The 27,028-nt window shown below is 56.6% G+C and overlaps 1 protein-coding gene across 2 annotated transcripts in view; it reads right to left on the bottom strand.

The window, feature by feature from the left end:
• RASGEF1C (RasGEF domain family member 1C) overlaps positions 1–27,028 on the bottom strand; it is an 84,112-nt gene that overhangs the window by 10,762 nt on the left and 46,322 nt on the right. Inside the window, exons 2-12 of one of the 2 annotated variants that reach the window (XM_023617011.2) lie at positions 25,267–25,449; positions 24,983–25,105; positions 23,682–23,819; positions 16,688–16,888; positions 15,552–15,626; positions 10,499–10,588; positions 9,098–9,200; positions 8,529–8,608; positions 8,353–8,448; positions 3,612–3,707; positions 1,656–1,779 (exon numbers count right to left, since the gene is read on the bottom strand). In XM_023617011.2, the coding sequence (XP_023472779.1) occupies positions 1,656–1,779; positions 3,612–3,707; positions 8,353–8,448; positions 8,529–8,608; positions 9,098–9,200; positions 10,499–10,588; positions 15,552–15,626; positions 16,688–16,888; positions 23,682–23,819; positions 24,983–25,105; positions 25,267–25,443 (1,303 nt within the window). In that variant the 5' untranslated portion in view covers positions 25,444–25,449. The remainder of the gene's footprint in view (positions 1–1,655; positions 1,780–3,611; positions 3,708–8,352; positions 8,449–8,528; positions 8,609–9,097; positions 9,201–10,498; positions 10,589–15,551; positions 15,627–16,687; positions 16,889–23,681; positions 23,820–24,982; positions 25,106–25,266; positions 25,450–27,028) is intronic. The other variant, XM_070233705.1, reaches the window with a different exon arrangement.

Raw genomic sequence — 27,028 nt, 5'->3', positions numbered from 1 at the left:
GGTCAGTGGCTAATGACAACAATCATCATAACAACTAGTGTAGGAGGTTTAATAGCAGCCCAGAGAATCCTGGTCCTGTGACCATGTTACTATCTACGGCCTAAAGAGACTCTGCAGATGAGATTAGCTAAGGAAGTGGAGCAGGGAAGATGATCCTGGATTACCCAGGCTGGGCCCTAAGTGCAGTCATTAGTGTCCTAAGAGGGAGACTTGACTACAGGGGAGAAAAGATGATACAACGGAAGAAGCAGAGGCTGGACTGATGCGATTCAAAGATGGAGGGGGGGGCCGGGAGCCAGGGGTACAGGCGGCCCTTAGAAGTCCTGAAGAACCAGGAAATGGATTCTCCCCTCAGACCCTCCAGAAATACCCAGCTCTAATATCTTGACTTTAGCCCAGTGGAACTGATTTCAGACTTCTAACCTCTATAACTGTAAGAGGATAAATTCGTGTTGCTTTGAGCCACCAAGTTTGCAGTGATTTGTTACAGCACCAATAGGAAACAGATACAACTAGTATCATGGAGTGTAGTCCCATAGGCTTTGCCTGTGCCAATTTAAGGAATTCTCATTGCGGCCCTGGGAAATATGTTCTCTCCTCACTTTATAGATGCAGCACTGGACGCTCAGAGAGGGTGAGGAACCTGCACAGGGTCACACAGCTCACTGGGGTGGTAGCAGCCCAGGCTTGTTGATGAATACATCAGGTTGCTGAGCTTCTTGTGTGAGGGGAGGGACTCCACATGCAGGTGAGAGCCCCACCAAAAGGCTTCAAAATGAATAATAATATGGCAAAGTTGAAAGTATTAATAATTCAGAAATAAAATCATTAAACAATACTTCCCCTTAATTTTTTATTTTTGGCAGAACATCTTCTCCTGAGTATGGGTGTGGGTCCTTCTGTAAAATGCTTGCTGTGGCAAGGAGCCAGGCCTCTGGCATGCTGAGTGGGGGCCTCTCAGGGTGGTTCAAGAGTGTCCTAGACCCAGAGAGCAGCTAGCCATGGGGCCACACTGCCCCCACAGGGACGATCAGCTCAGGCCCAGATGACCAGTTGCTTCTCCAGCACTCCTCTTCCTGGAGGAGGGAGTCCTGGAGGATGCTCACTGAGCAAATTCAGAAGCAAATGTGCTGTATCTGACAAATGACCAGGTGGGAACGCTGGTCTGCTGGAGGGATGGACAGCAATGGCACTCTGGAGAAAGGGTGTCTGCTCTCATGCTGCTGTGCACCACACACACACACACACACACACGTGCACGCACATCAGCTGTGGAAAGATCCATGAGCCCAGTGCTCTGCCAGCCCCGTGTGACCCTGGGAGGGCAGTTCTTATCATCACCCCCACTTCACTGATGAGGAAAGTGGGTCATACAGAGGCATGGTTCAGATTTATGATGCCCAACAGCGTCCAAGCTGTGTCCAGCGGGACGCCTGGCCCTGGAGTCCCAACCCACAGCTCCTCGGGCCCTGTCCTGTGCTCTGAGGGTGGCAACCATCCAGCTGGGGGATGCAGCCTTCTCTGCTCCCTCCTGGAGCCAGCAAATGTGGGTACGGTGCGTTCTGCTTAGAGCAGGGGCCCTGAATGGCGATGTGACTATGAGACCACCCAAGAGTCCCGTAGCCGGGGGTCAGGGAGGCCGTGGGCCACCTTACCATCCTCGCTGAAGATGGGGGCGCTGTGCAGGTAGTGGATGATGCTGCGGTCTTGTTCGAAGGGACACTCTACTTGTTTCCATGTGATGAACTCTCCAACCTGCTTGGCCAGCTCCAGAAATTTCTGCCAGGGTCACAGAGACACAAAGTGGGTGCCCCCCAGTGCCTGGAGGTCACCTGTGAGACTGGGCCCTGGCCGGGCTCTCTCATCACTCTCAGTGAGGCCCACCTCTGGGGCAGGCAGGACCACTGGGAAATAAATGACTGAATCACCCATCGGGAAAACCCAGGTGGTTGTCACGTCTCCTCTTTCCCCCTGAGGAATCCCCGCACCTGACACTCGGGCTCACCAGGCGCTCTCTTCGTGGGAGAGAGCAGCCAGCTGGGCCGCTGGCTGGCTGCGCATCTCAAGGGGACTATTACTTTAGCTCCATTCCATTTGTTTTTGTGGTCATCCTTACTTATGACAAGTGATATGGCCCTACGTATGACACGTTTGTTTATTTAGAGAATGATGCAAAAAACTTTAAATAAATATATTTAAATAAAATTTAAGGAAATTCATTTAAGTAGAATTTTCAGTAAATTCTGGTGGCCAGCTCCAGCTCGCACTGCCTGTGCCTCGATCTGGGGCCACAGGAGCACCTTGCAGTCTTGCCTCTCCCACCCTGGCCTCAGTTTTGAGGACTGGTTCAAGAAGGGCAAAGACAAGGGCTCCCACACCTGGTGTGCTTTGGGGTCCCCTGGGCCCTGCAGCCTCACCCTAGCCTAGTCTCTCACGTGGCCTCACGGGACTGCCCCCCAGGATGCAGAGCCTTGGCCACCTCTGGACTGGACTTCTCCAGCTACACTGGCCCTCAGGGGTCACCAGCCCTGTGGGCAGTATGTGAAGGTCTGTGGGGTATCTGTGTGAGGCCCCAAAGCAGAGGTGACTCCAGCCAAAGGGCCCAGGTGTTGGCCGGGGGCCCTGTCAGCAGGGGACACCTGCAGAGGCCTTGGTGGGCCTCGAAGCATGTCCGTCCCTCCTGGCCCCTCTGTGCGGCCGTGGTTGGAGCCCCGTTTTGCAGAGGGAGAGACTGAGACTCAGAGAGCAAGGGGCCAGCCCAGGACTGCCTGCCCCTTGGAGATGGAGGCTGGGTGGGGCCTGCCCTCCTGTGGGAGAAGAGCCGCTCCTTACAGATTGGGAGAGCACACTGCGGCGTGGCGTGCTCTGCCTGTCTGACGCAGCTACCTCCTGCCGCATTGCCCCATGCCCTCAGGGCTCCTGGGCCTCCGCCCCCACCATACCTAGCCTACCAGCCACTCTGAGACACGTGTGCTGCGTGGGCCTGTGTAGAGGGTTGGGACACAGAGCAGATCAGCCTGGCCCTGCTTCTGAGGAGCTTGAGAACTGGAGTGCTGTGACCAAAGGATGTCCAACCTGCTGTGCATGGGCCTCCCTCTGCCTGGGAGGTCAAGGAGGGCTTCCTGGAGGAGAAGACACTTGAGCTGACAGTGGCGAGCATCTGCAGAGGGAGAAGAATCTTTCCTTCTGCTCCCTCTGCCTTCTGCCTGACCAATTCCTCCTGCTGTTCAGGGCCCTGCCTTTGGGAGGCCTCCCCGGCCCCGTGCACTGTGCCCGTGTGCAGCCACTGTCACGGCACCTCGCCAGTTGTCACTGTGGCCCTGCAGGGCTGTCTTCCTTACCAGGCTGGTGCTCCTCAAGGGCTGAAAATGAGTCTGCTTTGCCTGTTCTGGGCACAAGGCCCACACGGAGCGGGAGTCAGTGCCTCATGGGCCTTGGTCTCCCCCTCTGGACAATGTAGGTGGGGGGACTCTGATGACCCCACCTCAGGGCCGGCTGTGAGTGGCTGGCTGCACTCCTCTCGGGGACCCTTTAGTCCAACTGTTCAGGGCTGGTGCGCCTGCTTGGGGGCTTTTACTGGCCTGTAACCCACAGGGGCTCCAAGATCCTACCTCGAAGTTGACATGCCCACTGGGGAGGCGGTTGGCACAGCCCTCGTTCAGGAAGTAGATGTCTTTGATGAACAGACTGAAGAAGGGAATGACGATCTGGAAGGGAGACGCTGCAGGTTGGCCCTTGGCTGGCCTCCCTGCAGGGCCGCCCGGGCAGGAGGCAGCCTCGCCAGCAGCCACCTGCCCCAGGGACCTTGGGCGCAACCCCGAGGCAGGGGCTGGAGAGACTCCCTGGGCGAGGCTGGCAGCCTCGGGGCTTCCTGGGTTACAGGCTACTAAGTGTGCATCATGGGGCCATGTGGAAACCACAGAGAGAGCAGGCATGGGCCCTCTTACCCTGGGGCCAGACTGCTCCCTCCGAGGCCCCAGCAGACCCCAGGGCTGACTGAGCTCCTACCGTATTCGGGGCCATTCCTCCTGGTGTTGGGGTTGGGAGAAAGACACACAGTTCCGATGACCCTTACCATTTCTTCCCTCGCCTGCTGGGAGAGGCTGGTGGGAGCGTCCCCCCACAATCCGGGGATCCACAGACCTAGGCCTCCCAGCTCGTGTGCACCAGGAGGAACGGTGCATGCTGAGCACACTGTTAAATATGTATGGACTATGAATCATCTGTTGTGAAGTTTTGTGGCCTCTTTTTGAACAAAACATATATATATATTTAACAATTTGTCATTCTGTGTCTTTCTTGATGCTAAAGATCTGATGCTGCTGCACCGTGGGAAGGCCGGGCCCTGAGGGCGGCTCCGAGCGGGGCCTGTGAAGGGTGGGGCTCTGTCTCAGCAGTGGACGTGCTTCTCCTCTCTGCTCTGCACCTGCTGACTCCTAGGGGAGAGAGACACACTGCTCACAGCTCACCCCACCCTTGGGGAGCCTGCTGGGTCTACCCTGCTGCTCTGGGTTGAACTGTGTCCCCCCAAAACATACATTCAAGTCCTAGACCCTGTGAACAGGACCTCATTTGGAGGTAGTCTTTGCAGATGGAGTCAAGTTAAGATGAGGTCATACTGGTTTAGGTGGGCTCTAATCCACTGACTTGTGTCCTTATAAGAGAGAAGTTTGGACACACCAGGGAAGATGCCATGTGAAGGTGGAGGCAGAGCTGGGAGTGATGTGGCCACTGGCCAGGGAATGCCCAAGACCATCAGAAGCTGGAAGAGGCAAGGAAGGATCCACCGAGAGCCTCTGGAGGGAGCACAGCCCCGCCAGCCTTGACTGTGGCCTCCAGAACTGGGAGAGGAGACATTCTGTTGCTCTAAGCCACTCAGTGTGTGCGCTGTGCTGCGGCAGCCCAGGAAACTGACACGCTGCTTTGCCCAGGGGCTCCAGTCAGGACCAGCCTCCAGCCCATCACCCTTGGGACTGGGCACCAGGACCTGACATTTCTGGCTCAGGGAGTGCTGAGGTCAACCCCATCCAAGCTGACAAGGACTCTGAGTGAAGACCTCAGCACTGAGCACTCTGCACAGCACAGAAGTGTGGATGGCGCAGCTGGGCAGGGCAGGTGGGGAACCTGAGGCCCATAGAGTGGCAGGGCCTGGCTGGGGCCACTCAGCTAGTGACCACCGGGACCAGAGCCAGATTTAGCAGGGAGACCAACTGCCTGGTGTTTTCTGGGACGCAGGACTTTCGGTGCTAAAACTGGGGCTGTCCCCAGGAAGCCAGGACAAACTGGTCACCCTAGATTTATATGGGTCCACAAACATTGGCTCAGGTCTTCTCTGTGCCAGGCCCAGGGCCTGGGGGCAGTGAGGGCGTGCCAGACACATTCATCCCTGACCTCTGTGTAGCAGGACACAGTCACGGACACAGCCTACGGAGTGAGGAGGTCTTTGCTGCCCCCAGGCTGGGTTTAGTCCCTGTGTGTGCTCCCAAAGAGCCCTCTGCCTATGCCCTTGTCACGGGGGCATTGGTGGTGGGCCTGAGTGCCTCACTGCATTGAGCTGTATGCACACAGGATTGTGTTTCATCCTTGCCACAGTCCTGTGAAGCAGAACTCTTATTACCCTACCTTACAGATGAGGAAGCCGAGACCCAGAGAGGTTAAGTAACTCACACAAGCTCACACAGCAATAAGGGGCAGAGGCAGGACTAGGACTCAGGTGGCTCAGCCTCAGAGTCCCTGTCTTGCCTGCCTCCACACTGTGCCAGGAGGGAGCATGGTCTCTGTCCATCTCCCCAACTCCACCACTGGTGCCGAGTCCCAGGCCCAGTGTCAGTACATGACGGCTAAATGGGGTCGGAATGGGGAGAAGTGCCGGGACAGAGATGGGAGTAAGGTCAGTGGGACTCCACAGACAGAGATGGCTCCTTGCGGGCCTGATGCAGGCTTCCTGGAGGCAGGGCCATTGGAGCTGGTGCCCAGAGCACTAGCATTTTCCATACATGAGCACTTCCCACCACGTCTGCCATGTCCACCTGGGTCCAGGCCCATCACATCAGGCTCTAGTGCCCTAGCTGGTCTCCCTGCCCCCACGGCGTGACTGTAAACCCACTGCCTTTGCTTTCCAGACCTGAGCAGTTTGATCAGAACCCAGCTCAGCTTGGAGGTGGCCCAGAGAAGCCTGTGCAGAGCGGGCCCTGGGCCAGAGACCAGGGAAGAGGGAGGAGCTGGCCACAGGCAGGAAGAAAGCATAGAGTGCCACGACCACTGAGACCTCCTGGCCTCAAAGTTTCAGTCGGGGGCACTAGGGGCTGCAAGAGCATCCCCAAGCATCCGTCCCTCTTCTAGCCATCCATCCTTCCTTGTAGCTTCCCTTCTATCCATTCATCCATCTTTCTGTCCTTCCTTCCATCCTTCCATTGATCCATCCATCCTTCTGTCTATCCATTCTTCCATCCATCCATCCATTCATCCTTTAGCCTTCCATCCATTTATGGACCATCTTCTGTGGGCCTCGCTCATGGTCCATGTCTCTATAGAAGGTAGAGGAGAATGCAGTGAAACTATATGCACAGCTCTGTAAAGCACCCACTGACAGCGCCAGACCTAAATGCACAGCGTCCCAGCACCCCAGAGCTGGAAGGGGGCTCAGAGCATGGGAACACGAAGTCCCAGTCTGTTCACTCTGCCCCACGGCCACCTGCCTCAGCACAGATGGAAGAAAAACAGTGCAGAGTGCCAGTGCCATGGCTGACACCTCAGACCAAGGGCTGCAGCCACCTCTACCACCCCAGACCACAGTCCAACACTGGGCCATATGCCAGGGCCCTTGTGCCTGCCACCTAGCTCCTGCACCCTGGGAATGGGAGGCAACACGGTGGTACACAAAGACCCCAAGATTCAGAGCCAGGCAGGCTGAAGTCCGACTCCTGGCTCTGCCACCTCCTCGCCATGTGACAAGTGAGATCCCCTCTTTGAGACTCAGTCTCCTAAGCTGGGAAATGGCAATGCTGAAATCCATCGCACGGAGTAGTTGTCAGAATTAAATGAGGGCTGGAGGGCAAGTGGCCCTCATGTGGTGGGTGCTCAGTGACGCGAGGTCCCTGTCCCTGCTGCCTTGGTTCTCCAGCTTCCTGGGTCCTGGGGGACAGGCTCATCTGCCCTGGGATTTGAGTCTTGCCTTACTGAATGCCGTCCCCTCCACATCAGCTCTCTCGGGACCACATTGCTGAAGTGCTCACAGCCTGCACAGGAAGGGCCAGCTGCACAGGCCACAGCCATCCAAGTGGCCAGGTCTGTGTAGAACCGCCCCACTGAGAGTTGGGGGAGGGCTGGGAAGGCCTGCTGGGTGGCACAAGCGTGCCGCTCTCGGCCTGCTCCCCAAACCTGGCCACTGGCCTCCATGCGACACAATTCCAGAGTGACTTAGAATCTCAGGAACACAGGTGGTTCTATTACCCCTCAAGCTGGAAACAGACCTCCACAAACCGTGGCAGGGACCTGGCTCCTCCAACGTTCCTGCGACAGACCAGACTGAAAAGGCCTGGCAGTCTTGAGGTTTCCTCCCCGTGAAGACAAACAACTCTAATCATCGGGCTGGTGTCAGGGTTAAGCCCGAGGATCATTGCAATCCCAGAGCCTGGGCATGGTTTCTTTTATCAGAGGCCATGAGGAGAATTTGCAGGAGAAATAATACTGATCGGGGTGAGCGAAGGCCCCCAAATGCAAATGTGTGAGCACAGGACCCGTGAAAGGCAGCTTTAGTGAGCAAGCAGCTTGGTGCAGTCATTGCTGGAGACCAACTGCGACCTGAGGCCACATCAGTGAAGTGCTGCATCTAGAATACGGAGCTGTAAGACCCAGTGTGCTTGGAACCACAATTTGGTCTGAAACAGAAGGAACTCTGACCAATGGAGCAGTTCAGGGGTCAAAGGGACCCTAGTGAGAAAGGAACTGGAGACCAGGGTAGGACCGGTCAGGGCATAGGGCCACTGACTCAGGAGGAGGAGGGAGGGGCCTGGGGGCTTTGAAGGACTGGTGGGTAGAAGGGGCAGCAGCCTCGCTTGCGTGGCCCTCCAGAGAAGACCGCCCCAGGGGCTGACTGTGGCCCCGTAAGGAAGCACTGCTCTCCAGTTTGAGCTGCTAGGGTGTGGGCTGGTCTGTTTTGGGAGGTGGTGAGTTCCCCATGGTGGAGGCATGCAAGTAAGGCAACATTACCAAAAAAAGGCTGTCTATTACAAATGCTGTAGAAGGGCAAGGGGTTGGGTCAGTTGACTGTCCAGTCAGCATCCAGGTTCTCTGATGCAGCCCACCTGGGCCAAGAGAGGAGCTCTGAGGGCCGGGCAGGCCCTGACCTACCTTCTCCCGGCTGCTGTGGGCGGTCAGCGAGCGGTGGGCTGCTCCGCGCAGGGCTGTCCTGTAGTTGTAGAAATTCCCTGTTGGGTCCATCTGGTGCTGCAAGGAGACAGAAGCGTTTGGACTGCTGCATCCTGGGGATGGCCAGTGGCCCCTGGCTGCCCAGCAACCTTGCTTACCTCGAGGACGAAAAACTTGGCTGTCTTCACTTTGGCCCAGGTTTTCTTCAGCCGGGAGACAGGGCTCATGTTCATGCCGGCTGGAAGATGGAGGGCCAAGCTGGGGGCAACTCGGGCTGCACAGTCCTACTCACTCGCTCGGGCTGGAGGCCTCTGCGGGTCCCAGCTGGCCCAGCCCCTCAGGTTGTACCCTGACCAAGGCTGAGGTCCGCAGTGGCCTCTGCCTGCCAGACTATGGATGGATGGTGGTGGACATTGTGACTCTGTGCATGCAGGTCCCTGTCCCCGTCCCCACCACACTGGCCCCATACTGTGGCCAGGGCCTGCTTTGGGTCCCTGCTCCTCCTGGATCTGGGGACGCACTGCCAAGCCCTACCAAGCACCCTGAGGAGGCTCAGCCGGCCTCAAGGGCACCTCCCCTGAACCTCTGGGACGGGAGGTGGGCCCAGCCGGCACCGACCCCACCCAGAGGAGCACTCTGGCTTGCAGCCTGTCTGCCTGAGTGCACCCCCTTCAACCTTTCTGGGGGCACGTGCATGGGGGGCCCCAGGCCGGCCACACAGACTCACAGATAATGGCCATCAGGGAGTTGAAGTTGCCAATGTTGAAGCATTCGCGGGCCACGTCAATGAAGAACTCGATCACCTGCGCCCTCTGCTTCTTCTTGGCTGGCTGGGGACAGGGAGCCTGAGGCTCAGTGATGACATGCTCCCACCCGGCCCTGCCTAGACCTCTGCTCGTCAGCCTTCTCTAAGCCTGTTTCATAGCAGAGGCGCTCTCCCAGGGCAATTCATAGACTGAGGGCTCAGGGTCTCAGGCACGTTCTGGGCAGAGCCGGCACAGAGCCCAATGCCATGGAGGGCTCAGCTCGGCCTGGTGGGACTCTCTTGGGGCTGAGGGCTCCCCGGGATGTCTGCCTTCAGGCCCAGCTCCAGCACGCCCCCTCCAGAAGCAGAAAGCATGGCTCCCTCGCCCTCCTCCCAGCACCAAGCTTGCTCTCCCCACATGATGCGGGGGCACGTGCTGACGCCAGACCCTGTCCTCTGAGCAGCCCCTCCACCGCTTTCTGTAGAATGACTGTGTGCCTTCAACCCCAGCTTGTGGCCGAGGTTGAGACATCAATCTCTCTGATGGCTCAGAACCAAACTCTGTCCTCCCGCGGGTGGGGGATAAAGGCCAACCCTTCCGGCCCCGGGTGGGCTGTCCCACAGGAAACACTCCCACAGGGAGAGGCATCGCAGATCAGCTTCTCCTTCTGAGCAGTCCTGCCTCTTCCCCTTTCTCTGTCACAGGTGCTGACCCCTCATAAACACCTCGTCCCCCAAGTTCTGTCTCAGCATCTGCTTCCGGAGAGCCCAACCTGGCAGCCACGCTGCCTGTGATCTTTCCCTGACAAGTGGCCTTGGGGCTTGACGGGAGAGTGGGTTCAGAGGAAGGTCCCTCTGCTGTAAGGAAGAGAAGAGGGTGGAAGGGTATGGCCCGGTGGGACCGTGGCCCAGGGACAAGCACGTCTGGCTCAGCGTTGCTGGGTCTTCCTGCTTTCCAGGAGAAGCCAGGGACCTAGACTTTGTAGGTGCAATCTCCCAATTCTTAATAGTTAGGTCATTTCTACCTCTCAGTCCTGAGCCAGCCAGGGACGAAATGTGGCTGCAGCCCAGGCCACCACGGCAGACAGGCCCAGATGCAGGAAGCAGAGCCCCTTGCGGGAACATCAGCTGCCCCTCACTCCTTCAGCAAGCAGTCTCTGACACCCTCGTCAGAGGCCATGGATCCCTGCCAGGCTCTACCCAGGGGGCAAATGTCACTGCAGGCAAGCTGGGTGACACCGGGTGACCTGGAGGGATGCTTAGCCTGGCCCTGGGCTTAGAGATGCATGGGCTCAGGAGGCCCTCTGGTTCCCTCCCGGTGGGCTCCTTCCACACCCGGCCACCTTTGGCTGTGCCAGGCCATGCCCCCGGCTTTCTACGCACCATGCAGATCTCAGTTGCCACGAGGTAGCACAGTCTGTTGAACCACTTCACATAAGCCTCTAGGTTGTCAGTCTTGTCACTGAAACAGGGCTGGGGAAGACATAGGACCAGTTTTTCTGTCAATAATTTTTTGAACATGAAGTCAGTTCATGATCATTATAGACAATCTGGAAAAACGCCGAAACCTCAAAACCATCCACAAATACCAATGATTTGATGTGTATCTTTCTAGTCTTTTTTCTATACGCTTAAAAATGTAATTTAATGTGAGATCTATTAATATGAGATATATATATATATATATTTACACAGTTGATCATTATTCCTAAATTCTGTATTTGTAAATCTGTCTACTCTCTAAAAATTTGTTTGTAACCCCAAAATTAATACTCTGATCACTGTCACTGTCATTCATGCATGTGCAGAGTGGCAAAACCTTTGAGTCGCCGGCCGCACCTGTGCATTCCCAGCTGAGGCTGAGCTGGGCGACGCCCTGCCTTCTCATTTCAGCTCCAACACTGTAAACAAGTGTCCTTTTTGCGGTCTATTTAGTGTCATGGATATTTCACTGCTTAAAGTGGCCCCCAACCGCAGTGCCTCCGCCCTGTGTCGCTTCCCTAAGCCCGTGAAGGCTGTGATGGGCCCGAAGGAGAGAACACGCCTTAGCTAAGCTTCGTCCAGACATGAGTGACAGTGCTGTAGGCATGAGCCCAATGTTACTGAATCAACAACGTGCATTAAATAAGGTATCTTTAGACAGAAACACACATACACAGGTTATATACCGACTGGTTGATGAAAACTTTGTGATGAGAGGCTCACAGGGGCCTGCCTCTGCGTTTCCACAGAAACGGTGGCTCTGTGCTCACTAATTCAGTGCTCACGACGACCACAGGCTGTAACTTCTGTGAACCACAAGAATCAACTGTATGTCTCTATGTATCCATCTATCTGTATGTAACTGTAGATATAGGTCCATATTTTTCCACATGAACCTTTCCATGTGCCATAAACTATCATTTGGAAATATAATTTTTTAAATCGATATAGAATATTCCACTGTATAAATGTACCATAATTTAAAAGAATCCACAAGAAGGGAAAAAAGGAAACAGAAAAGATGAGAAACATAATGGAAAAGTACAAAAGAAGAGAGTAAAAACAGATCCACAGAGATCAGCAATTACATTCACTGCAATGAAAAAAATCCAGCCTCTTGCTATTTTTGAGAGACACACCCCAAGCCCAAGGATACAAGTGAAAAAATAGAAAAATACATATGATAAATATCACCTAACTAAATTACTATTAGACAAAATAGACTTTAGGGCAAAAAAACGACTCTAAGGCAGAAAGCACTGGGAGAGTTTAAAGGATACTGGCACAATGACAAGCGGTCCAATTGATCAGGAATGTGTCACAAGTCTAAATTTGTTTGCACCGAATAACATAGCTTCAAAATATGAAAGCAAAAATAATAATAAAGTTCTTTATAAGGAGAAAATTAAGAACACCTGTTCATCAAAAAACATAGTAGTGAGAATGAAAGCAACCAACCAGGAGAAGAAAATTTGCAGTCTGTTTAACTGACAAAGGATAATTAACTAGTACATATTAAAAAAACCTCACAGAAACTCTTAAAAATCCCTAAGAAAAAGACAAATCATCAATAAAAAACTGGACAAAAATCAGGGACAGACATTTCATAGAAGAGAAAACAAGAATGTCCAAAACACAAGAAAAGATGCTCCATTTAACTGTTTAACAAAAATGAGAAAGTCTGACAATCTCCAGTGTCTGTGAGGACGTGGAGCAAGGACAGCTCTCTGCTGGGAGTGTGAACGGTGCAGCCACGTGCCCAGCCTGGGATGCACGCAGCGAGCCCCTCCAAGGTAAGCCTAGGGCAACAGAGCTCAGAGCTGTCCATGGACTCCCGGGGGCCCTGGGACCCCTTCAGAGGTCCACAAGGACAAAGCAACTTCCATATTTACACAGTGTTACTGCCCTTTCACGGTGTTGACATTTGCGCTGATGTGGAAAAGAATGGTGCAAAAAACTGCTGCCACTTCAGCCGGAATCAAGGCAGAGGCCCCAGGCCACTCCAGTGGTCACTGCGTCTGTCACTGCCACACACTCACAGTAAAGGACAAAAGCGAGTGTGAGTTGAGAACGTCCTCGAGGAGGCAAAGCTTCTCCACTTTTATGAAATCTCAGCCCTTGAGTACACGTCTTTGGCGTGTTCTACATGACGAAAGGAGACCACCTGGACGCCTTCTGCCTCCCGCGGTCTGATGGGGTCCAGAGGGAAGGCCCAGAGCGAGCGCCGCGGGAGCCGAACGACCGCTTCCCCACAGACACCGTTCCCACCTGACGGAAGGACTGACCACCTACGGTTTCCAGACTTCACTATTTGACTGATATTGTCTCGAAAACGAACAAAATGAGCCTGTCACTTCAAGGAAAACAAGTGATAGTATATGTTGCCAATGATAAAATTCACATTTTTAAGAGAAAATTGGACACTTGTCGAACATGTATCCGCCTCAGTACCTTGACAGCTTCCTAATATTTAAGGACTTTTTTGGGTTGAGATCAGTATGATATTAATGAATGTGATTTACAAATATCATGTAATGAAGCGTGCCAACATTCCTAAGAACTTCTTGGTTCAGTGAACTCATATTTCCCAAACGACCAACAGATGACATTACAAAGTCACGCCTGGGCAAGAAATCCCTTCGAGCTGCAAGACGGACCAGTGGGCTCGAATTAACAGAACGTCCACTGGCTTATTTTCAGATTTCAAATAGCAATTGATCTCAAAAAACTACCACTTGCTGAGTTTCAGCATAGTAGCAAAGGAGAATATTCACAACCCCCTGAAAAGGCTGTAAATACTGCCCCCTTTTCCAACTACATATTTGCGTGAAGTTGGATTTTCCACCAGAACAATGCAGGTTAGGAGACAACGCAGACGCAGGCAAGAGAATCCGGCTGTTTTCTGTTGTCTGCCACTAAAGAGATTTACAAAAATACTGTAAAACAATGTCACTCTTCTCAGCACTTTTTTTTAATTTTGGAAAATATAGTTATTTTTCATAAAATACGTTACTTATATTAACATGTAATGAGATATTGTCATTTTGGGATAAATAAATGGCTAATAAGATAAGTATCGGCAGATATAATCCACAAAACCAAAGGTTCTTTGGGGTCAACCGTAGTTTTCAAGAGTGGAAAGGCATCCTGGGACTGAAACATCTGAGAACCGACGCCCTAGAAAGCTATGCCCCCGTGTGCAGCAGGAGACGTGTAAGAAGGCCCATGGCAGCAATATCCACAACAGCGAAAGGCTGGGAACGACACAAACGTCCACCTCCAGGAGAGCGGGTGAGTAAATGCCACGTGCAGTCTTGATGTCCTTCACAATAAAAAATAACAAGTATTTGGAAATGGCCAAAAAAGCAAAACAAAACAAGAGCAAACAACCCGCTGTGAGCAGCAAAATTGCCTTCCCACCGCGGCCCGCACTAGGCTCCGAGCGGTGGCTGTTCCTGGAGGCGGCGACACGCATTTGAAGCAGATCCGGATCACGCACGCACCCTTCTGTTGTTGTCACACAAATGGTCACATATGCTTTGTTACTGCTTTTCACTCTAATTTTTTCTTGACAAAGGATCTTGGTGATTATTCCACACTTACAGTCATTCTTATTCTTTTTAAGAGTTGCATAGCATTCCCTGCATGGATTTTCGTTATTATCTTCAATTCAATTCCAACTCCTAGTGCCGCGTGGACAGCAGCGCGGAATCCTGCCTGTCTTTCTGCACCAACCTCTCCCCTTCCAGCTTGCACCAGGCAGTGCTCCGCTGCCATTCACAGGGTTTTCATGTCAGTATTTTTGAAAGTGGGCGGCCCCATCCTTCTTCCGAGTCTGTCTTAACCGGGAAGCTCCACTGAAGCCTGTCCACCATGGGTCACCCTGCTGGAATTTGAAATCCCCATGGCAGAGCTTTCAGCATCACTGCGACATGCAGCTGCCACAGTGTCGGACAACTTCTGCGGGGAAACAAACCCAGACGTGGCGCTGAGAGTGCGAATCTTAACCACTAGAGCCCTAGGGCTGGCTGTGTACGGATGTGTTATAATTTTTAGTCCAGTCCCCATGGATGATAAAATAATTTGCTTCCAGCCTTTGGCCATAAAACACTGTATATCCCAAATATGTTTGTGTGTACATCTTTGTGTACATGGGTGTGCATATCTGTAGGATAAAGTATTAGGTGTGGAAAGTTGAGGTCCAGAGTGCACACTTCAAGTGTTGATGCTGTTGCCACTCTGCCCTCCAATGCGGCTGTGCCAGTGTCACCCCCACCAGCCGCGTATGAGAGCATCCCTTTCCCTCAGCACTCACAGTGTTTAATCTTTGCTCAGAGTCACAGTGTATCTTTGCTCCTGTGAGCAGTGAAAAAGCCATGGCGTATTCAGTTTGCACTTCTTTTACTAGGCGCCAGGGCAGAAGACACGTTTCCACTTTCTGCTCGGATTTAACCCCTTGAGAAGCACCAGGCACCCTGGTGGTTGGGCTCTGAGAGTGGAGGGGCGGACTCTGAAATGCGACGTGCGGAGGCGGCCGAGCGCCTGGCCCCAGGGCCACAGCACTCACCCGAGGCAAGAGCGCGCCCTGACTCTCCGGGGGCTGCGCGCTCCAGCCGGCGCTTCCCCGAGTGGCCACTGGAGGGCCCGACGCCCACCGGAATGCCCGGGGAGGGCGCGCGGGGCTGGAGCGCCGGGCACCCTCCTCCCTCCCTCAGCTCCCCGCCACCCCTCCGCCCTCGCTGGGTGGGTGACCGGCTGGGCGCGTGCCGCCCTCCCAGGCTTCCCCGGGACTCCAGCCAGGGCGAGCTGGAGGAGCACGGGCGGAGTGGACGCGCCTCTTCAAGCCCATGGCCCGCTCTGGGCCCCTGAAGCTCGCCTAGCTGATGCTCGCGAGCTCCCCGCAGGGCAGTGGGTGGGGGTCACTGCTGGGACAGCCCGTCCAAGGACCTTCTACCTTTGTGCCGGCCAGAGGGTCTTTGTTCACAAAAGCCTGGACAAACTCCTCAGGCCCGATGTGTCGCAGCCGTTCCTGCACCGGGAAGGAGAAGAGGAGTCAGGTCAGGGGGAGGGTATGGGAGGGGGTGCCCCTGGGGGCCTGGCAAGGTGCTCCTGCGGGCTCCCTGCCTCCCAGTGGGCACCTCCCTTCTCAGTGGGGCTCCACGACCCCGTTCTGGGTTGTCACAGAGCTCAGCACCGTCCCTGAAGGAGGCAGCCCCTCTTTCCCACGCCCCGGGGCTGCTGTAATTCATGGGGCCAGTGGGCAATGTCCTATAGGGAGTGCTTGTGGGGTGCGATACCTGGGAAACCAGGCTTGAAATGGGGTAACTGATGACCTGCTTCCTCGGCGGGAGGCCTGATGGCTAAGAGCATGGGGTCTGGCTGAGAACTGAATCCTGGCTCTGGCTCTTCTGCTGTGTGACTTCTGGCAACTCACTTAAACTCTCTGGGCCTTAGTTTCCTCATTTGTGAAAAGGGAATAATAATAGTACTTACATGGCAGGGCGGTGTGGGGTATAGTGCCTGGAAGGCAGCAAGGGCACCATAAATGTGGAGGTTTAAAAGAAACCCACTCCCCAGCCTCCTCTCTGCCCTTGACCTCCGCATCTGCAAGGAAACTAACGCCCTGGAGGCTGGGCCGGGGCGTCCCCTTCGCAAGCAGGAAGGCGTGTTTGGCTTCTCTGGAAAGCTGGGTGGGCACAGCGTGTCTGTGTGAGTCATGGGGGGGGGGTCGGCGGGGGAGGCTGAGGCCTGGGTGAGGAAGGCAGCAGCCCTGGGAGGGTCACACAGCAGGGGAGTTGGAGCGAGGATTTGAACCTAGTTCTTCTGTCCCAGGCTTTGCGTCTCAGGCCGGCCAGGGTCAAAGTTGGGCAGGGCTGGCACCTCCAGCCCTCCTGTTGCTTGCCCCGGGAGTGGTGAGAGGCTGCTCCAGCGTCCAGGGCCCTCTGGAGGTGCCCGGCTGGCCCTGCTGTGACGGGCTCAGGCCCTGGGTTATGCTGAGACAGGCCGGGGGCCGGATGGGGCCAAGGGTGTCAGCTGTTCTCAGTTGTTCCTGGCTCTGATCTGGGCGGAGGGCAGCGTCGGCCTGCTCACCAGCTCCACGTGGGTCAGCTGCTGGGCCAGCATGTAGGGGTCACTGCAGACGCCGAGGAGCTCCCTGTGGATGGAGGCCGGCGGCTTGGTCCTGTAGGAGATGGGCTTGTCGGCACCCAGCACTCCTTCCGGCCCCTGGCCCAGGGCCACCAGCTTCTGGTGCAAAGCCTGCAGGAGCTGCTGCATCCTCTTTCTGTATGCCTAGAGGGGTGGAGAGAGGGGCGCTCAGGCCCAACACCCATCTCTGCCTCTCTCCCATCTGAGGGGTCAGGCCCCGGGCTGGCAGGGATGGGCTGCCCCACCTGAAGCAGGACCCAGTCCAGGGCAGGTCAGGGGCCACAGTTGAGGCTGGCTGGGGAGGAGGCTGCAGGGTTACCAGTGGGAGCTGAGAGGAACTCAGCCAGGGAGGGTGACCAGGGTCCAAAGCCATCCCTGCTATCTGGGCAGCAGGCAGAGTGGACACTGCTAGGGGCAAGAAGGGACAGAGGAGATGTGGAACGGGCTCTGCCCTGGGCAACTGACCTTTGCTTTAATGGGGGTCCCTCCTGCCTACGGTTTGTTTACAGAATGACAGCCTGGCCTGGGCAGGGAGTCTGTGTTGCCATCTCTGTGCTGTCAGAGCCACGCATGCAGTGGGCGTGTGCCCACGGCAGCCGTGCTGACAGAGCCCCTTACTTTCACGCAGGTGGCTGGGCCCGTATTTTGGGCCGCCATGGGCTGTGCAGGGGTGAAGGCCACCACCCCACCCTCGAGGCCGCCCACCTCCCCACCCCCATGGGGAAGCTGATTCTTTCCCCCTCAGAGACCCCTATTTCTAAGGAAGGCGCCATCAGACCAGCTGGGTTCAGCAAGCAAGACATCTGCATGTTCCCAAGGGGTGGGGCAGTGACCCGCAGAATGAGCCCCCAGGTCAGCAGCAAAGGGCCCCCCCGGGTGGTTTCGAGCCCACCAGCCCAGGAACCGATGTGGCGGTGGCAGTGGGCATCAGGGCCTGGCCCCCTGCAGATGGGTGGGCCCCTGCCGGCCTGGCTCAGGGGCTGGGAGGAGAACGGGTGGTGGGCTGTCAGGACCACCAGGCAGTTTCAGATGGAAAACACAAGCCCAGCGGCACTTCGTCTGGCTTGCTGGGCCCAGTGTGCCTGGGGGCTCGACGGTCCCTCAAGTCTCTGATGGGGCTCAAGGGGCCACTGAGTCCAGCACTGTTAGAGCCCATAGTGCTGGTGTGGTGGTGGCTTCGCCAGCCCCTTATGGAAGTGCTTCTCTGTGCAGTGGCCCTGGCGACTGTGGTGGAGCCGTCACGACACAGGGAACAGGACAGGAGGCTGCCTAGCCGACCCCTAATGCCAGCTCCTGGGGCCCTCTGGTGCCGCGGAAGGAGCAGCCCTCCTGCTCTGTGCTGCCAGCCTGCTGCCCCCCGCCCCCGCCTTTGTGTGTGGGAACGTGAGCCAGCCCCAGCGACAGTCTGCCACCTGTGAGCCACGTGTGCCACCCGTCTCTCTCCTTCTCCTAGCCAGTGGTGTCTCAGGGGCTTACACTGGCTATCACACCCCTCATCTCCCACTCGCTCCTCCCCCACCGCAACGGCTCTACTTCCCTCAGCCTCCGGCCGCTCTTGCTGCCTCCCCAGCACCTCCTGTCCAAAAAGCCAGGGGCCGTCTCTCAGGCTGCAGCTGCCCTGGCCTTGACCTCAGCCCCCTGTTCCTCCTACGCGGGGCTGTTCATAGGCCTGGCTGCTGCTGTGGCTGCACGTGGGGTTCCTCCTGGCCTCGTCCATTCTTCTCATTCCTGGCTCGCTGGCTCATGTCCAGGGTGTTATTTGGTGTTCGTGTGTGGACAAGGCCCAGTTTGCATGTGCCACATGGCCTGGGGTCACCCCGACCTGCCTGGGGCTCTCCTCACCCAGAGCCGCGTCCTCTGCCCACACCCTGGTCTCGGTGGCTGGAGCAGGACCGTCAGGTGCACGGCCCGGATCCGTCCCCAGGCTGCCACCAGCCCTCCTGATTTTGCTTTCTTCTGATTCCATGCTTCGTCTCCCACCATGGGCTCCATGGTCCAGGCCATTGTAATCTCCCTGGCGGCTGCGGGGGGGGCCCCCCACGCTCATGCTGGCCTCTCTCCACTGCCCTCTGCGGCCAAAGCAGTCTGTTCAGAATGCACGTCTGACCTTAAAATGCCTCCACGCTTTTGCAGAGATGAAAGCTCCGCATGGCTTGGAGGACCTGAGGTCAGCTCTGGCCACGCTCAGTGGCCTCCACGTGGCCCTTGCCCCCCTTCCCTGTGCTCCAGACGCAGGCCCCTCCTCCATCCTTGGACCCCTTTTCTACCCCTACCCCGCTGCCCCGCAGGGCCTGTGTAGCCTTCTCCCTCTTGGCATGCTCTTCTCATCTCTGGAGCTCAGAGTGCTGGGCCCTTCCCTCGCAGCCCCTGCCCGCGCCACGCCGGAGGACGACCCTCTTCCTGTATCCCCTCGTGGGACTGCCGGCTCCGTGAAGACAACACCGGGTCGCTCTTTGCTCATCGCCAGCATGAAGGGCGGTGCCTGGCTCATAGGAGGTGACCGCATTTGCTGACTGGACGAACGTGGCCTTCACCTGCCTTGGGTCAGTCAGCCTCTCCAGGGTGGACTGCGGGGCCCTCCTGACGTCCAGGGTGCCGTGCGCCTGTGCCTACGGTTTGACAAAACCATGCGCTTACGCTACTTAAAAAATACTCAGATAATTTAGCAGGACTTGTTTCTGTTGAACCAATATTCACCCCAAAGAATTGCCGTTGCCTGTTTTCTAATTCATTTAGAACTCTTCCAGTGAGTCAACCTCCAGCTTAGCTGTTGGTCTTTCCTGAATGTTCTGCTCGTCCTCTGAGGCTGGGGACAGTGTTGCCCTTCCCCTGACCTCCTCTCACATTCTCGCTGACTTCTGCACACTGTGGGTGGAGGCCCGGAGAGCTCCTCAGTGAGTCTGAGCAGACCCAGAGCCCCCCTGAGGCCGTTGAGGCGTGCCTTGTCCCTGCCAGGAGCCCACGTTACGGAGCACAGGGCGTGCCTGGCATGGCGCAGCACCCTGGTCAGCGTGCCTGCGTGCCTGGGGGACAGGGCCTGGGCTGTGTTCTCGTCCCTTTCCCCGGGCCGCCTCCTGTGTGCACAGACCCGGCGCCAGTACAGAGGTCGTCCAAGGGTGGCAGCCGCAGCTCTCCAGGTGTCTCCGGGTTCTCTGGAACCGGGCATGTCGTGGTTAGAGTCCCTGGCTCTGGCCGGACAAGCACAGACCCCTGTTCTCTGAAGTTCTTGCAAACTTCCTTCGGAGCAGCCCAGGGCTGACGTCCAGTGGGCTCAGCTGCTCTGCATGAGTCGGAGCTCTGAACCCAGAGCCCAGTTTGTTCTCTTTGTCAGCTGTCTGCCACCTGTGCCCTCGGGGGAGGCCTCCGAGGCAGTGGGGTCGGTCCAGCAGACAGTCACGTGGGTGGGAAAGTAAGATCAGTCCCAGGAGGGCTGCCTGGTGTCAGCCTCCTCCGCGGGCCCAGTGGGTGTGGCCAGAGCATTTTTTTCCTCTTGTCCTGTCTCCCTCACCACAGCTGCGACCTCTGGGCCTTCTCTGGGCTCCCCCAGCCTCCGTCAGCCTCGGGACTAGCTTCCCTGAGCTGAAACTGCTGAGTCTAACCTACCAGGAGCCCCTCCAAGGCAGGCTCCCCTGCCTGGCACAGGTGGTCCGGAGCAGCATCTGGCTGCAGCAGCTCTGTGCTGGAAAGGTTTCCATGGGTCTCCAGAACCCACAGTCATGGAGAAGGGCCTCCTCACTCCTTCCAGCCTTCTGTTCCCAGCTACTGAGAGGTGGTGGGGAGGACAGTGAGGACATGAACCTTCCAGGAAATGGCAGAGGGCACAGGAGGAGGCAAAGGTGTCACCTGTCATGGCTGCACTGATGGGGAGGCCCACTTGACCCTGGCCCTGTGCTGTCGCCTCCACATCCCTGAGCTTATTGTTCTCCTCACAGCCCTATGAGGCAGGGATTATCATCCTCCCTCTTTAGAAAGGAATTTAAAACTCAGAGAGGTTAAGTAACTTGCCCAAAGATACACAGCTCTGAAAACACTCGTGCTCATCTCACTGCCTTGTGCCCGGCACTTTATGTCATTTGATTCTATGCCTGTGTGAGAATCCTTACAAGAAAATGCTGAAATATTTTTGGAGCAAAAGATATAATGTCTATGATTTGTTTAAAAATAATTTGGAGGGAGGGGGACGTGCATGAAGGCATAGAAGAAACAAGTTTGGCAAAATGCTGATAATTGTTGAAGCCAGCTGAAGGTTCATTGAATTCATTGAATTCATGGTTGCTCTTCTCTGTTTGTGTATATTTGAAATGTTCCATGACAAAAGTTCCATGAAAGTTAAAAATAATCCCAATATGCCTGAATTTTGGAAAGAATTGGACCCTCATCATAGCTTGCATTTCCCAGGTGCTGAAATAAGAGCTCAGGTGACTTCAGGGACTCTGCTGCAAACCTGCGTGGTGGGGACCGTTGTCATCTCCATTTGACTGTTGAATGAACTGAAGCTCAGAGACACGAAGCACCTTGCCCAAGGTCACACAGCTATGGTTTCCAAGCCTGCATCCGGCTCATGCTCTGAGTCCTGAGGCCCTGCTTTGTCAGTCTGGCCTGTGGCTCCCAGCTCCCCTCTGAGCTGAGCCCCGGCCCGAGCTGGGAGGTGCCGCAGACCACCTACAGCGTTCAGGGCAGGCCAGCCCTGGAGGACATCCCCTTTGCAGCAGGTGCTTTCCGCAGAAGGGCAGCTTGAGGAGCACAAAGACACGTGGGAGAACCCCTGTCCCAGGCCAGGGTGGGTGGGGCGGAGCCGGGGAACTCTGGTTCCAGCCCACACTGCTCAGCACACCTAACTGGATCCCAAGAGAAGGAGCAGGAAGTGTTCTGAATGACTTTTTTCTGCTCTGAAAACCCACGCCTGGGGGATGACCGTTCTCCATTCACAGGGCTCCGTTGTACCTTATTTTCACCCACTAGGTGGTTAGAAAAGATTTCCCAGCACAGCCCTGACAGCTTCTTGGGAGCTGGTGAGGAGGCTCCGCTTCTGGAGGAAACCAGCCCAGGACTTACACCCATCCTCCACCAGCGCAGCCAGGAGGGCAGGGTCTGCCTCTGAAATGGCTCCCCCAGTGGCAGAGGCAGGCCTGATAAGGGAGGGTAATCCCATCTTGGCTTAGACCTCAGGCAGCTGAAGGCCTCCTGGGAAGAGGGAGAAAGCAAGAGACGGGGCTCTTCCCCCCTTATGTACCCTTTACTCCACCCATCCATCCATCCATCCACCCACCCAACTATCCATCCACCTACTCACCCATCTGCCCACTCATCCATCCATCCATCAGCCATGTATCTCCTACCTACTCATCTGTACATCCATCCTTATTCACCCATCCACTCACCTTCCCATCCATGTTCTCACCCACCCACTGACACCCACACATACCCATACACCTACCCTCCCATCCATCTATTCATCCATCCACCCACCTACCTATCCACCATTCCTACCTTTCCCCCTCCCTTCTTTCCATCAGTCTTTCCTCATCCACTTGTCCCATAAATTCACCTACCTACCCAACTACTCAAACATCTGTCTTCCCGCCTCTACTCATCCGTCAAAGTAGCCAATTGTCTATCCAGCCAGTCAGCAAGCATCTCCATTCCCTGCTTCTACCACTCCATCCTGATCCGTCCAATCCTGGAGGCTTCCCTGACCCTGTTCCCTGCTGCATCCTAAGCCAAGTGACATGATCCCCAGATGAATCGGGATGCAGAGGGAGGAGGAGAGGACCCTCATCTCACTGAGCCCTCAGAACAGCTAGCTTACTTGCCTGCTCTGTGAAGTGACCCCGGGGCAGGGCCTCCCTCTCTGAGCCTCAGTTAGCCCTCTGCTTTAGAGCTTCCATAGTCCAGCCTGCCTATCAGTTCCCCTGTGCTCCACGTGCAGCCGGCTCTGCCATGTCCAGACGCACTCTGGGGCACATTACTAGCTGCTAGCTTGCCACATTCAGCCTCCTCCCAGGGCTGCTGACATGCACTCCCTGCACTGTTCTCTCCTTCCAGATAAAGCAGCATCAGTGCTGGCCACAGCATCATTCTGGAGTGGCCAATAAACCTGCCCCTTCTAAAGGTGCCAGGAGACCTCTGTCCCCTTCACAGGGCCCTTCTCTGTATTCTCACCATAATCCTGGGGTGGGAATTTTTGTCCTGCTTTCCTCCATTAGGGAAGTGAGGCTTGGAGACCTTTAAGTGCCTTCCCCAGTGGAGCACAGCTGGGAGAGCCAGGCAGGGTTGGGGGCACAGAGGTACACCGGGTACCCAGGTACACCGACTGCCTCGCAAGCCACTGGAGTGCAAGGGCCATTTACCCTGGAGTGTGGTTTTAGCTGCAGGGGGCACTCTCTCCCCCTCTGCCCAGCCCTGCAGGGTTTACAGCTTACCCCTGGAGGCCGAGAGGATCACCAGTCAACCTGCCCAGACAGCATGTGGCCGCTATTCCCACTGTTGCTGTTATTTTGGTTCATCCTGCAGAGCCCTTTTCTGCCCCTGACTGGAGGGACCTGGTCCAGGAGTCCTGACTGCCAGCCCAGCCCTGGATGTGGTGCAGGGGCAGGAGGGGGAGGTCTCCGTGGCACTAGGCCCAGGACGAGGGCTCTGCCAGGCTGGCCTAACGGGCCACAGACCAACAGCCTGACCATGTGACCACAAGGTCCCGTGAGGGGATCTTCCCTCGCCCACCATCTGATGCCCTGGATGAGAGCAAGATAGGAGAGAGGTCAAGAGCCCTGGCCTGGACCCGAGGCCTGAGTTGCCTGCCAGGTCTGCAGTGCCCGATTCCCTGATGGGGCAGAAAGGGGTTGATTTGAGAGGAGCTACAGTGTGCAGGTGGGAAGACAAGGCCCCTAAGGGGCCGGCCTGCTGCCAGGGTACAGACAGGTGAAGGATGCTCACCCACCTCATCACAGGGGGCAATGCGGCCCACCATGTCCTTCAGGTGCCTGATGGTCGACTCCTCCTGGAAGTCCCGTGGGAAGGTCTCCATCCACTCGGCCAACAATTGGAGCAGTTTGGGGCCAAACTTCCGGACCTGAGCCTGCAAGGCAAGCGAGGGGCATCCACGGTGGGTGAGGGGTGATCGCGAGGGGGGCCACCTCAGCCACCGCCTCTGCCACTCCCTGCTTGTTCTGTGCCCAGGTCTGAGCCACTGGGTGGCAGTGGCTAAGGCGGGTACAGGCCTTGTGACTTCTCTGTGCCAGGCGACAGGGACGGGTCGTGGGGTTGGGGCAGACCACAGGGAGCAGAGAGGGCAGGCACACTTGGGGAGGGGTCATCTGTTTTTGCTGCCTGGCATCTCGTCCTCCTTTCCGTGGTGACAGCACCTCAGTTTGCCTTTTCTCCCTCACTCCCAGCCAGGGGTTCAGGGGCAGCTGACACCACCCCGGCTCCGGGAGTGGGCCCAGATCAGTGCCAGCCAATCAGAGCACGCACACCCACGTCAGGTGCAGTGACAGGCTTACAGAAGGGCTTATGGCCTAAGCCAATGAGATTGGGTCTTTCCCTGGACCCTACCAAGGGTGGGCGCTCTTTCTAGGGATTGTGAAGGTGGGCTGAGAGGCGGAGCAGTGAGGCCACCTGTCACTGTGCGGCGAGTGCCCGAGAAGGAGGCTGGCCAGCAGAGAACGGAGTGGAGGGCTGGAGGAGAAGGACCACGTTCTAAGGAGGTGGTACTTGAGACTCTGCAGTTACATGAGCCAGTAAAGTCCCTTTGCTTGGGCCATTTGAAGTCGGGTTTCTGTCACTGTAACAGTGGAGCCTGACCCACACACGTATAAATAGACAGGTGCAACCTGAGGCACCTGGTCAGGGACAGAGGAAAGGATATGGGGAACCACAGGAGGCTGGGCCATCAGCGGACCCCCAGAGGAGGGAAGGGTGGAATGCAGGGTGCTGGGGGCAGGGAGCCTGGCATATGCTGCAGGGCCATCCAGATGGCAGGGGTCCTACTGATGGGGCTCTGTGGGCCTGGGTCTGGGCTTGGTGTGAGCTCAAGGGCTCCCATAGGGCACTGGATAATGGCACCTGCATTAAAGATTCTGAGTCTGTCCCTCTGGCTCTGGGCCTCAGAGAAGTCAGAAACCCCCGTGGGCTCCTTCAGGAGAATGGCACAATCACTGCCTCTCCAAGAGGCTGATGCCTGAGGGCATGTCAGGGGAGTGCTGGTACACTCAGAGGCCCCCTGCTTTGCCTGCCCCTCACCTTGTCCAGCACTGGCTTGTCCAGCTGCTGCTGCTCAATGCACAGGTGGCAGACCCGGGCCAGGAGCTCCTGCGGCTCGATGAAGAGGCGGGAGCTCAGCAGGAAGGTGAAGATGTAGGCTTTCTAAGGGGACAGAGAGAAAGGCAGCATGTATTCACAAGGGCATGGGGGGCATGCCTCCCAGCCTACCCCATCCCCTAGGCCCAAGACCAGCGCCAGCCCTGTTGCCTTCTCCACGGCTGCCCAATGTGCCGCCCCTGCTTTCCACTGGGTCAGTCGCTCACCTCAGGGTAGTAATCGGCTGTGGGCACCAGGTACTGGATCAGGGTGTCCAGGGAGGCTGAGGATGGAGCTCCATCCAGGAGAGGCTGCCCAGCCTGCTCACCGTCTGTGGGCTCAGTGGGCGGGGGGCTGAGGCTGCCGCGGGTGACCATGTCGGAGGCGCTCAGTGTCCGCGGCATGTCTGCCTACAACGGCAAGCAGCATTTGGGGCACACCTGAGCTGGGGCCTGCTGGTCCCCTGGGCTCCTGGCTGGGCAGGCCCTGCCTCCCACAAGCACATCTGTGCCCACCTGAGGCCAGTGATCACTTCCTGGGAGGGCTGCCAGGGACCTCCACCCCACAGCACAGCATCCTCTGGGAACCATCTCTCCTTCACTCTCAGTCCAAACCGTTTAGGGAGTGACTCTTTTCAGTGTCCACCCCCACCCCCAATGAAGGTTGTTTTTGACAAGGCCTGGACAGTCAGCATAGCCCCCCTGCCCCTGGCCACAAAGATTGGATCAGAGATGGGCCTGATAGAAACTGGAGAGCTCAGGGGCAATCCCAGAACTTCTGTGGTGCCTGGAAACTCTTTCCCCTGGGACCCCTGAGCTGGTAGAATGGCCCTGTTGGAAACATCTTGTCCCCATAAGGGACCAGGAAAGTGGGCAGGTTCCTGAGGTTGGCGTGTGAGGTCCTGGATCCCGCTGTGCCGGCAGCCACTCTGTGGAATTCTTGATTACATGAGCCTGTTTAATTTGGGTTTACTCTCAGGTGCAGCCAAATGGCTGCCCTCTGTATCCTGGCATCCCAGGCTGTTTGTGGTTAGGACTGGCTGACTCAGCCACCTGTGCCCTCCTGCAAGAAGGCTCCCTGCCATCTTCACTCCTCCCTCCGTCTGGACACGGTTGAGGCTCTTGTCAGCACTGTGAGTGTTGGGGCTCTGCTGTTGGTGCCTGGTCAGAGAAAGGCCACCCGCGATGGTCGTGCAGGGATTTCTCTATCCAAACCTCCTCTGGGCAGGGGTCGGGGCATGTGCTCTGACCTGGCACTGTATCAAGGGCCTGGCCTACAGCAGGAGCCCGTCCACGCATGTGCAGTGCAGCCTTTCCCAGGCTCTTCTACGGACCCGATAGGCCAGTCTTCCTGAACAAAGCCTGCCAGGGCCTTCACAGCAGCCAGGCCTGGCCAAGCCTGGGACTGTTTGACCATCCCCTTTGCCGGACATTCAAGTTGCCCCCACATTCTTAACCATGGAGTCCTGTGGGCTTACCACAGGGACTTCCGAGGGTTTGCCTCCCCATTGCCCTGCTCACCTCGCCCCTGCTGCCCTCATGGCAGACCCTGACACGGGTGACCTGGCCCTGAGAGTAGAGACAGATGGACATGGAGAATCAGAGCTGACACTGGGGATCAGAGGGAGCCCCGTGGAGGGCCGTCCCAAGGCTGTACAGTGTGCAGTGTGCCGGGACTGGGTTACAGACTGGGGAGGGCTCAGGAATCAGTCTAGATGGCAGCCCGGACAGTCCTGGCCCTAGGGACAGCACAACTTTATTTTCCTCCCAGGTGTGCTGGTGCAGACAGGGTGGCGGGGGCCCACCGCTGGCCTCTGCATGAGGACCTCCAGGGAGTGCAAGCCGGCCTCTTCCTCCCTCTAGCAGGGGCTCCAGCCTGCCTGAAGCACAGAGAGGGCAGGGTGTGTGTGTGTCTGAGCTCAGGAGAGGGCAGAAGGCGCCTGCAGAGAGACTTGCCAGGTGGGGGCCAGCGTGCACAAAGGCTCAGCCG

Source organism: Equus caballus, chromosome 14 (genome assembly GCF_041296265.1).
Source record: "Equus caballus isolate H_3958 breed thoroughbred chromosome 14, TB-T2T, whole genome shotgun sequence".
NCBI classification, from domain to species: domain Eukaryota; kingdom Metazoa; phylum Chordata; class Mammalia; order Perissodactyla; family Equidae; genus Equus; species Equus caballus.
The sequence above is the reverse complement of the archived record's forward strand: the minus strand, read 5'-3'. Positions and strand labels throughout refer to the sequence as shown.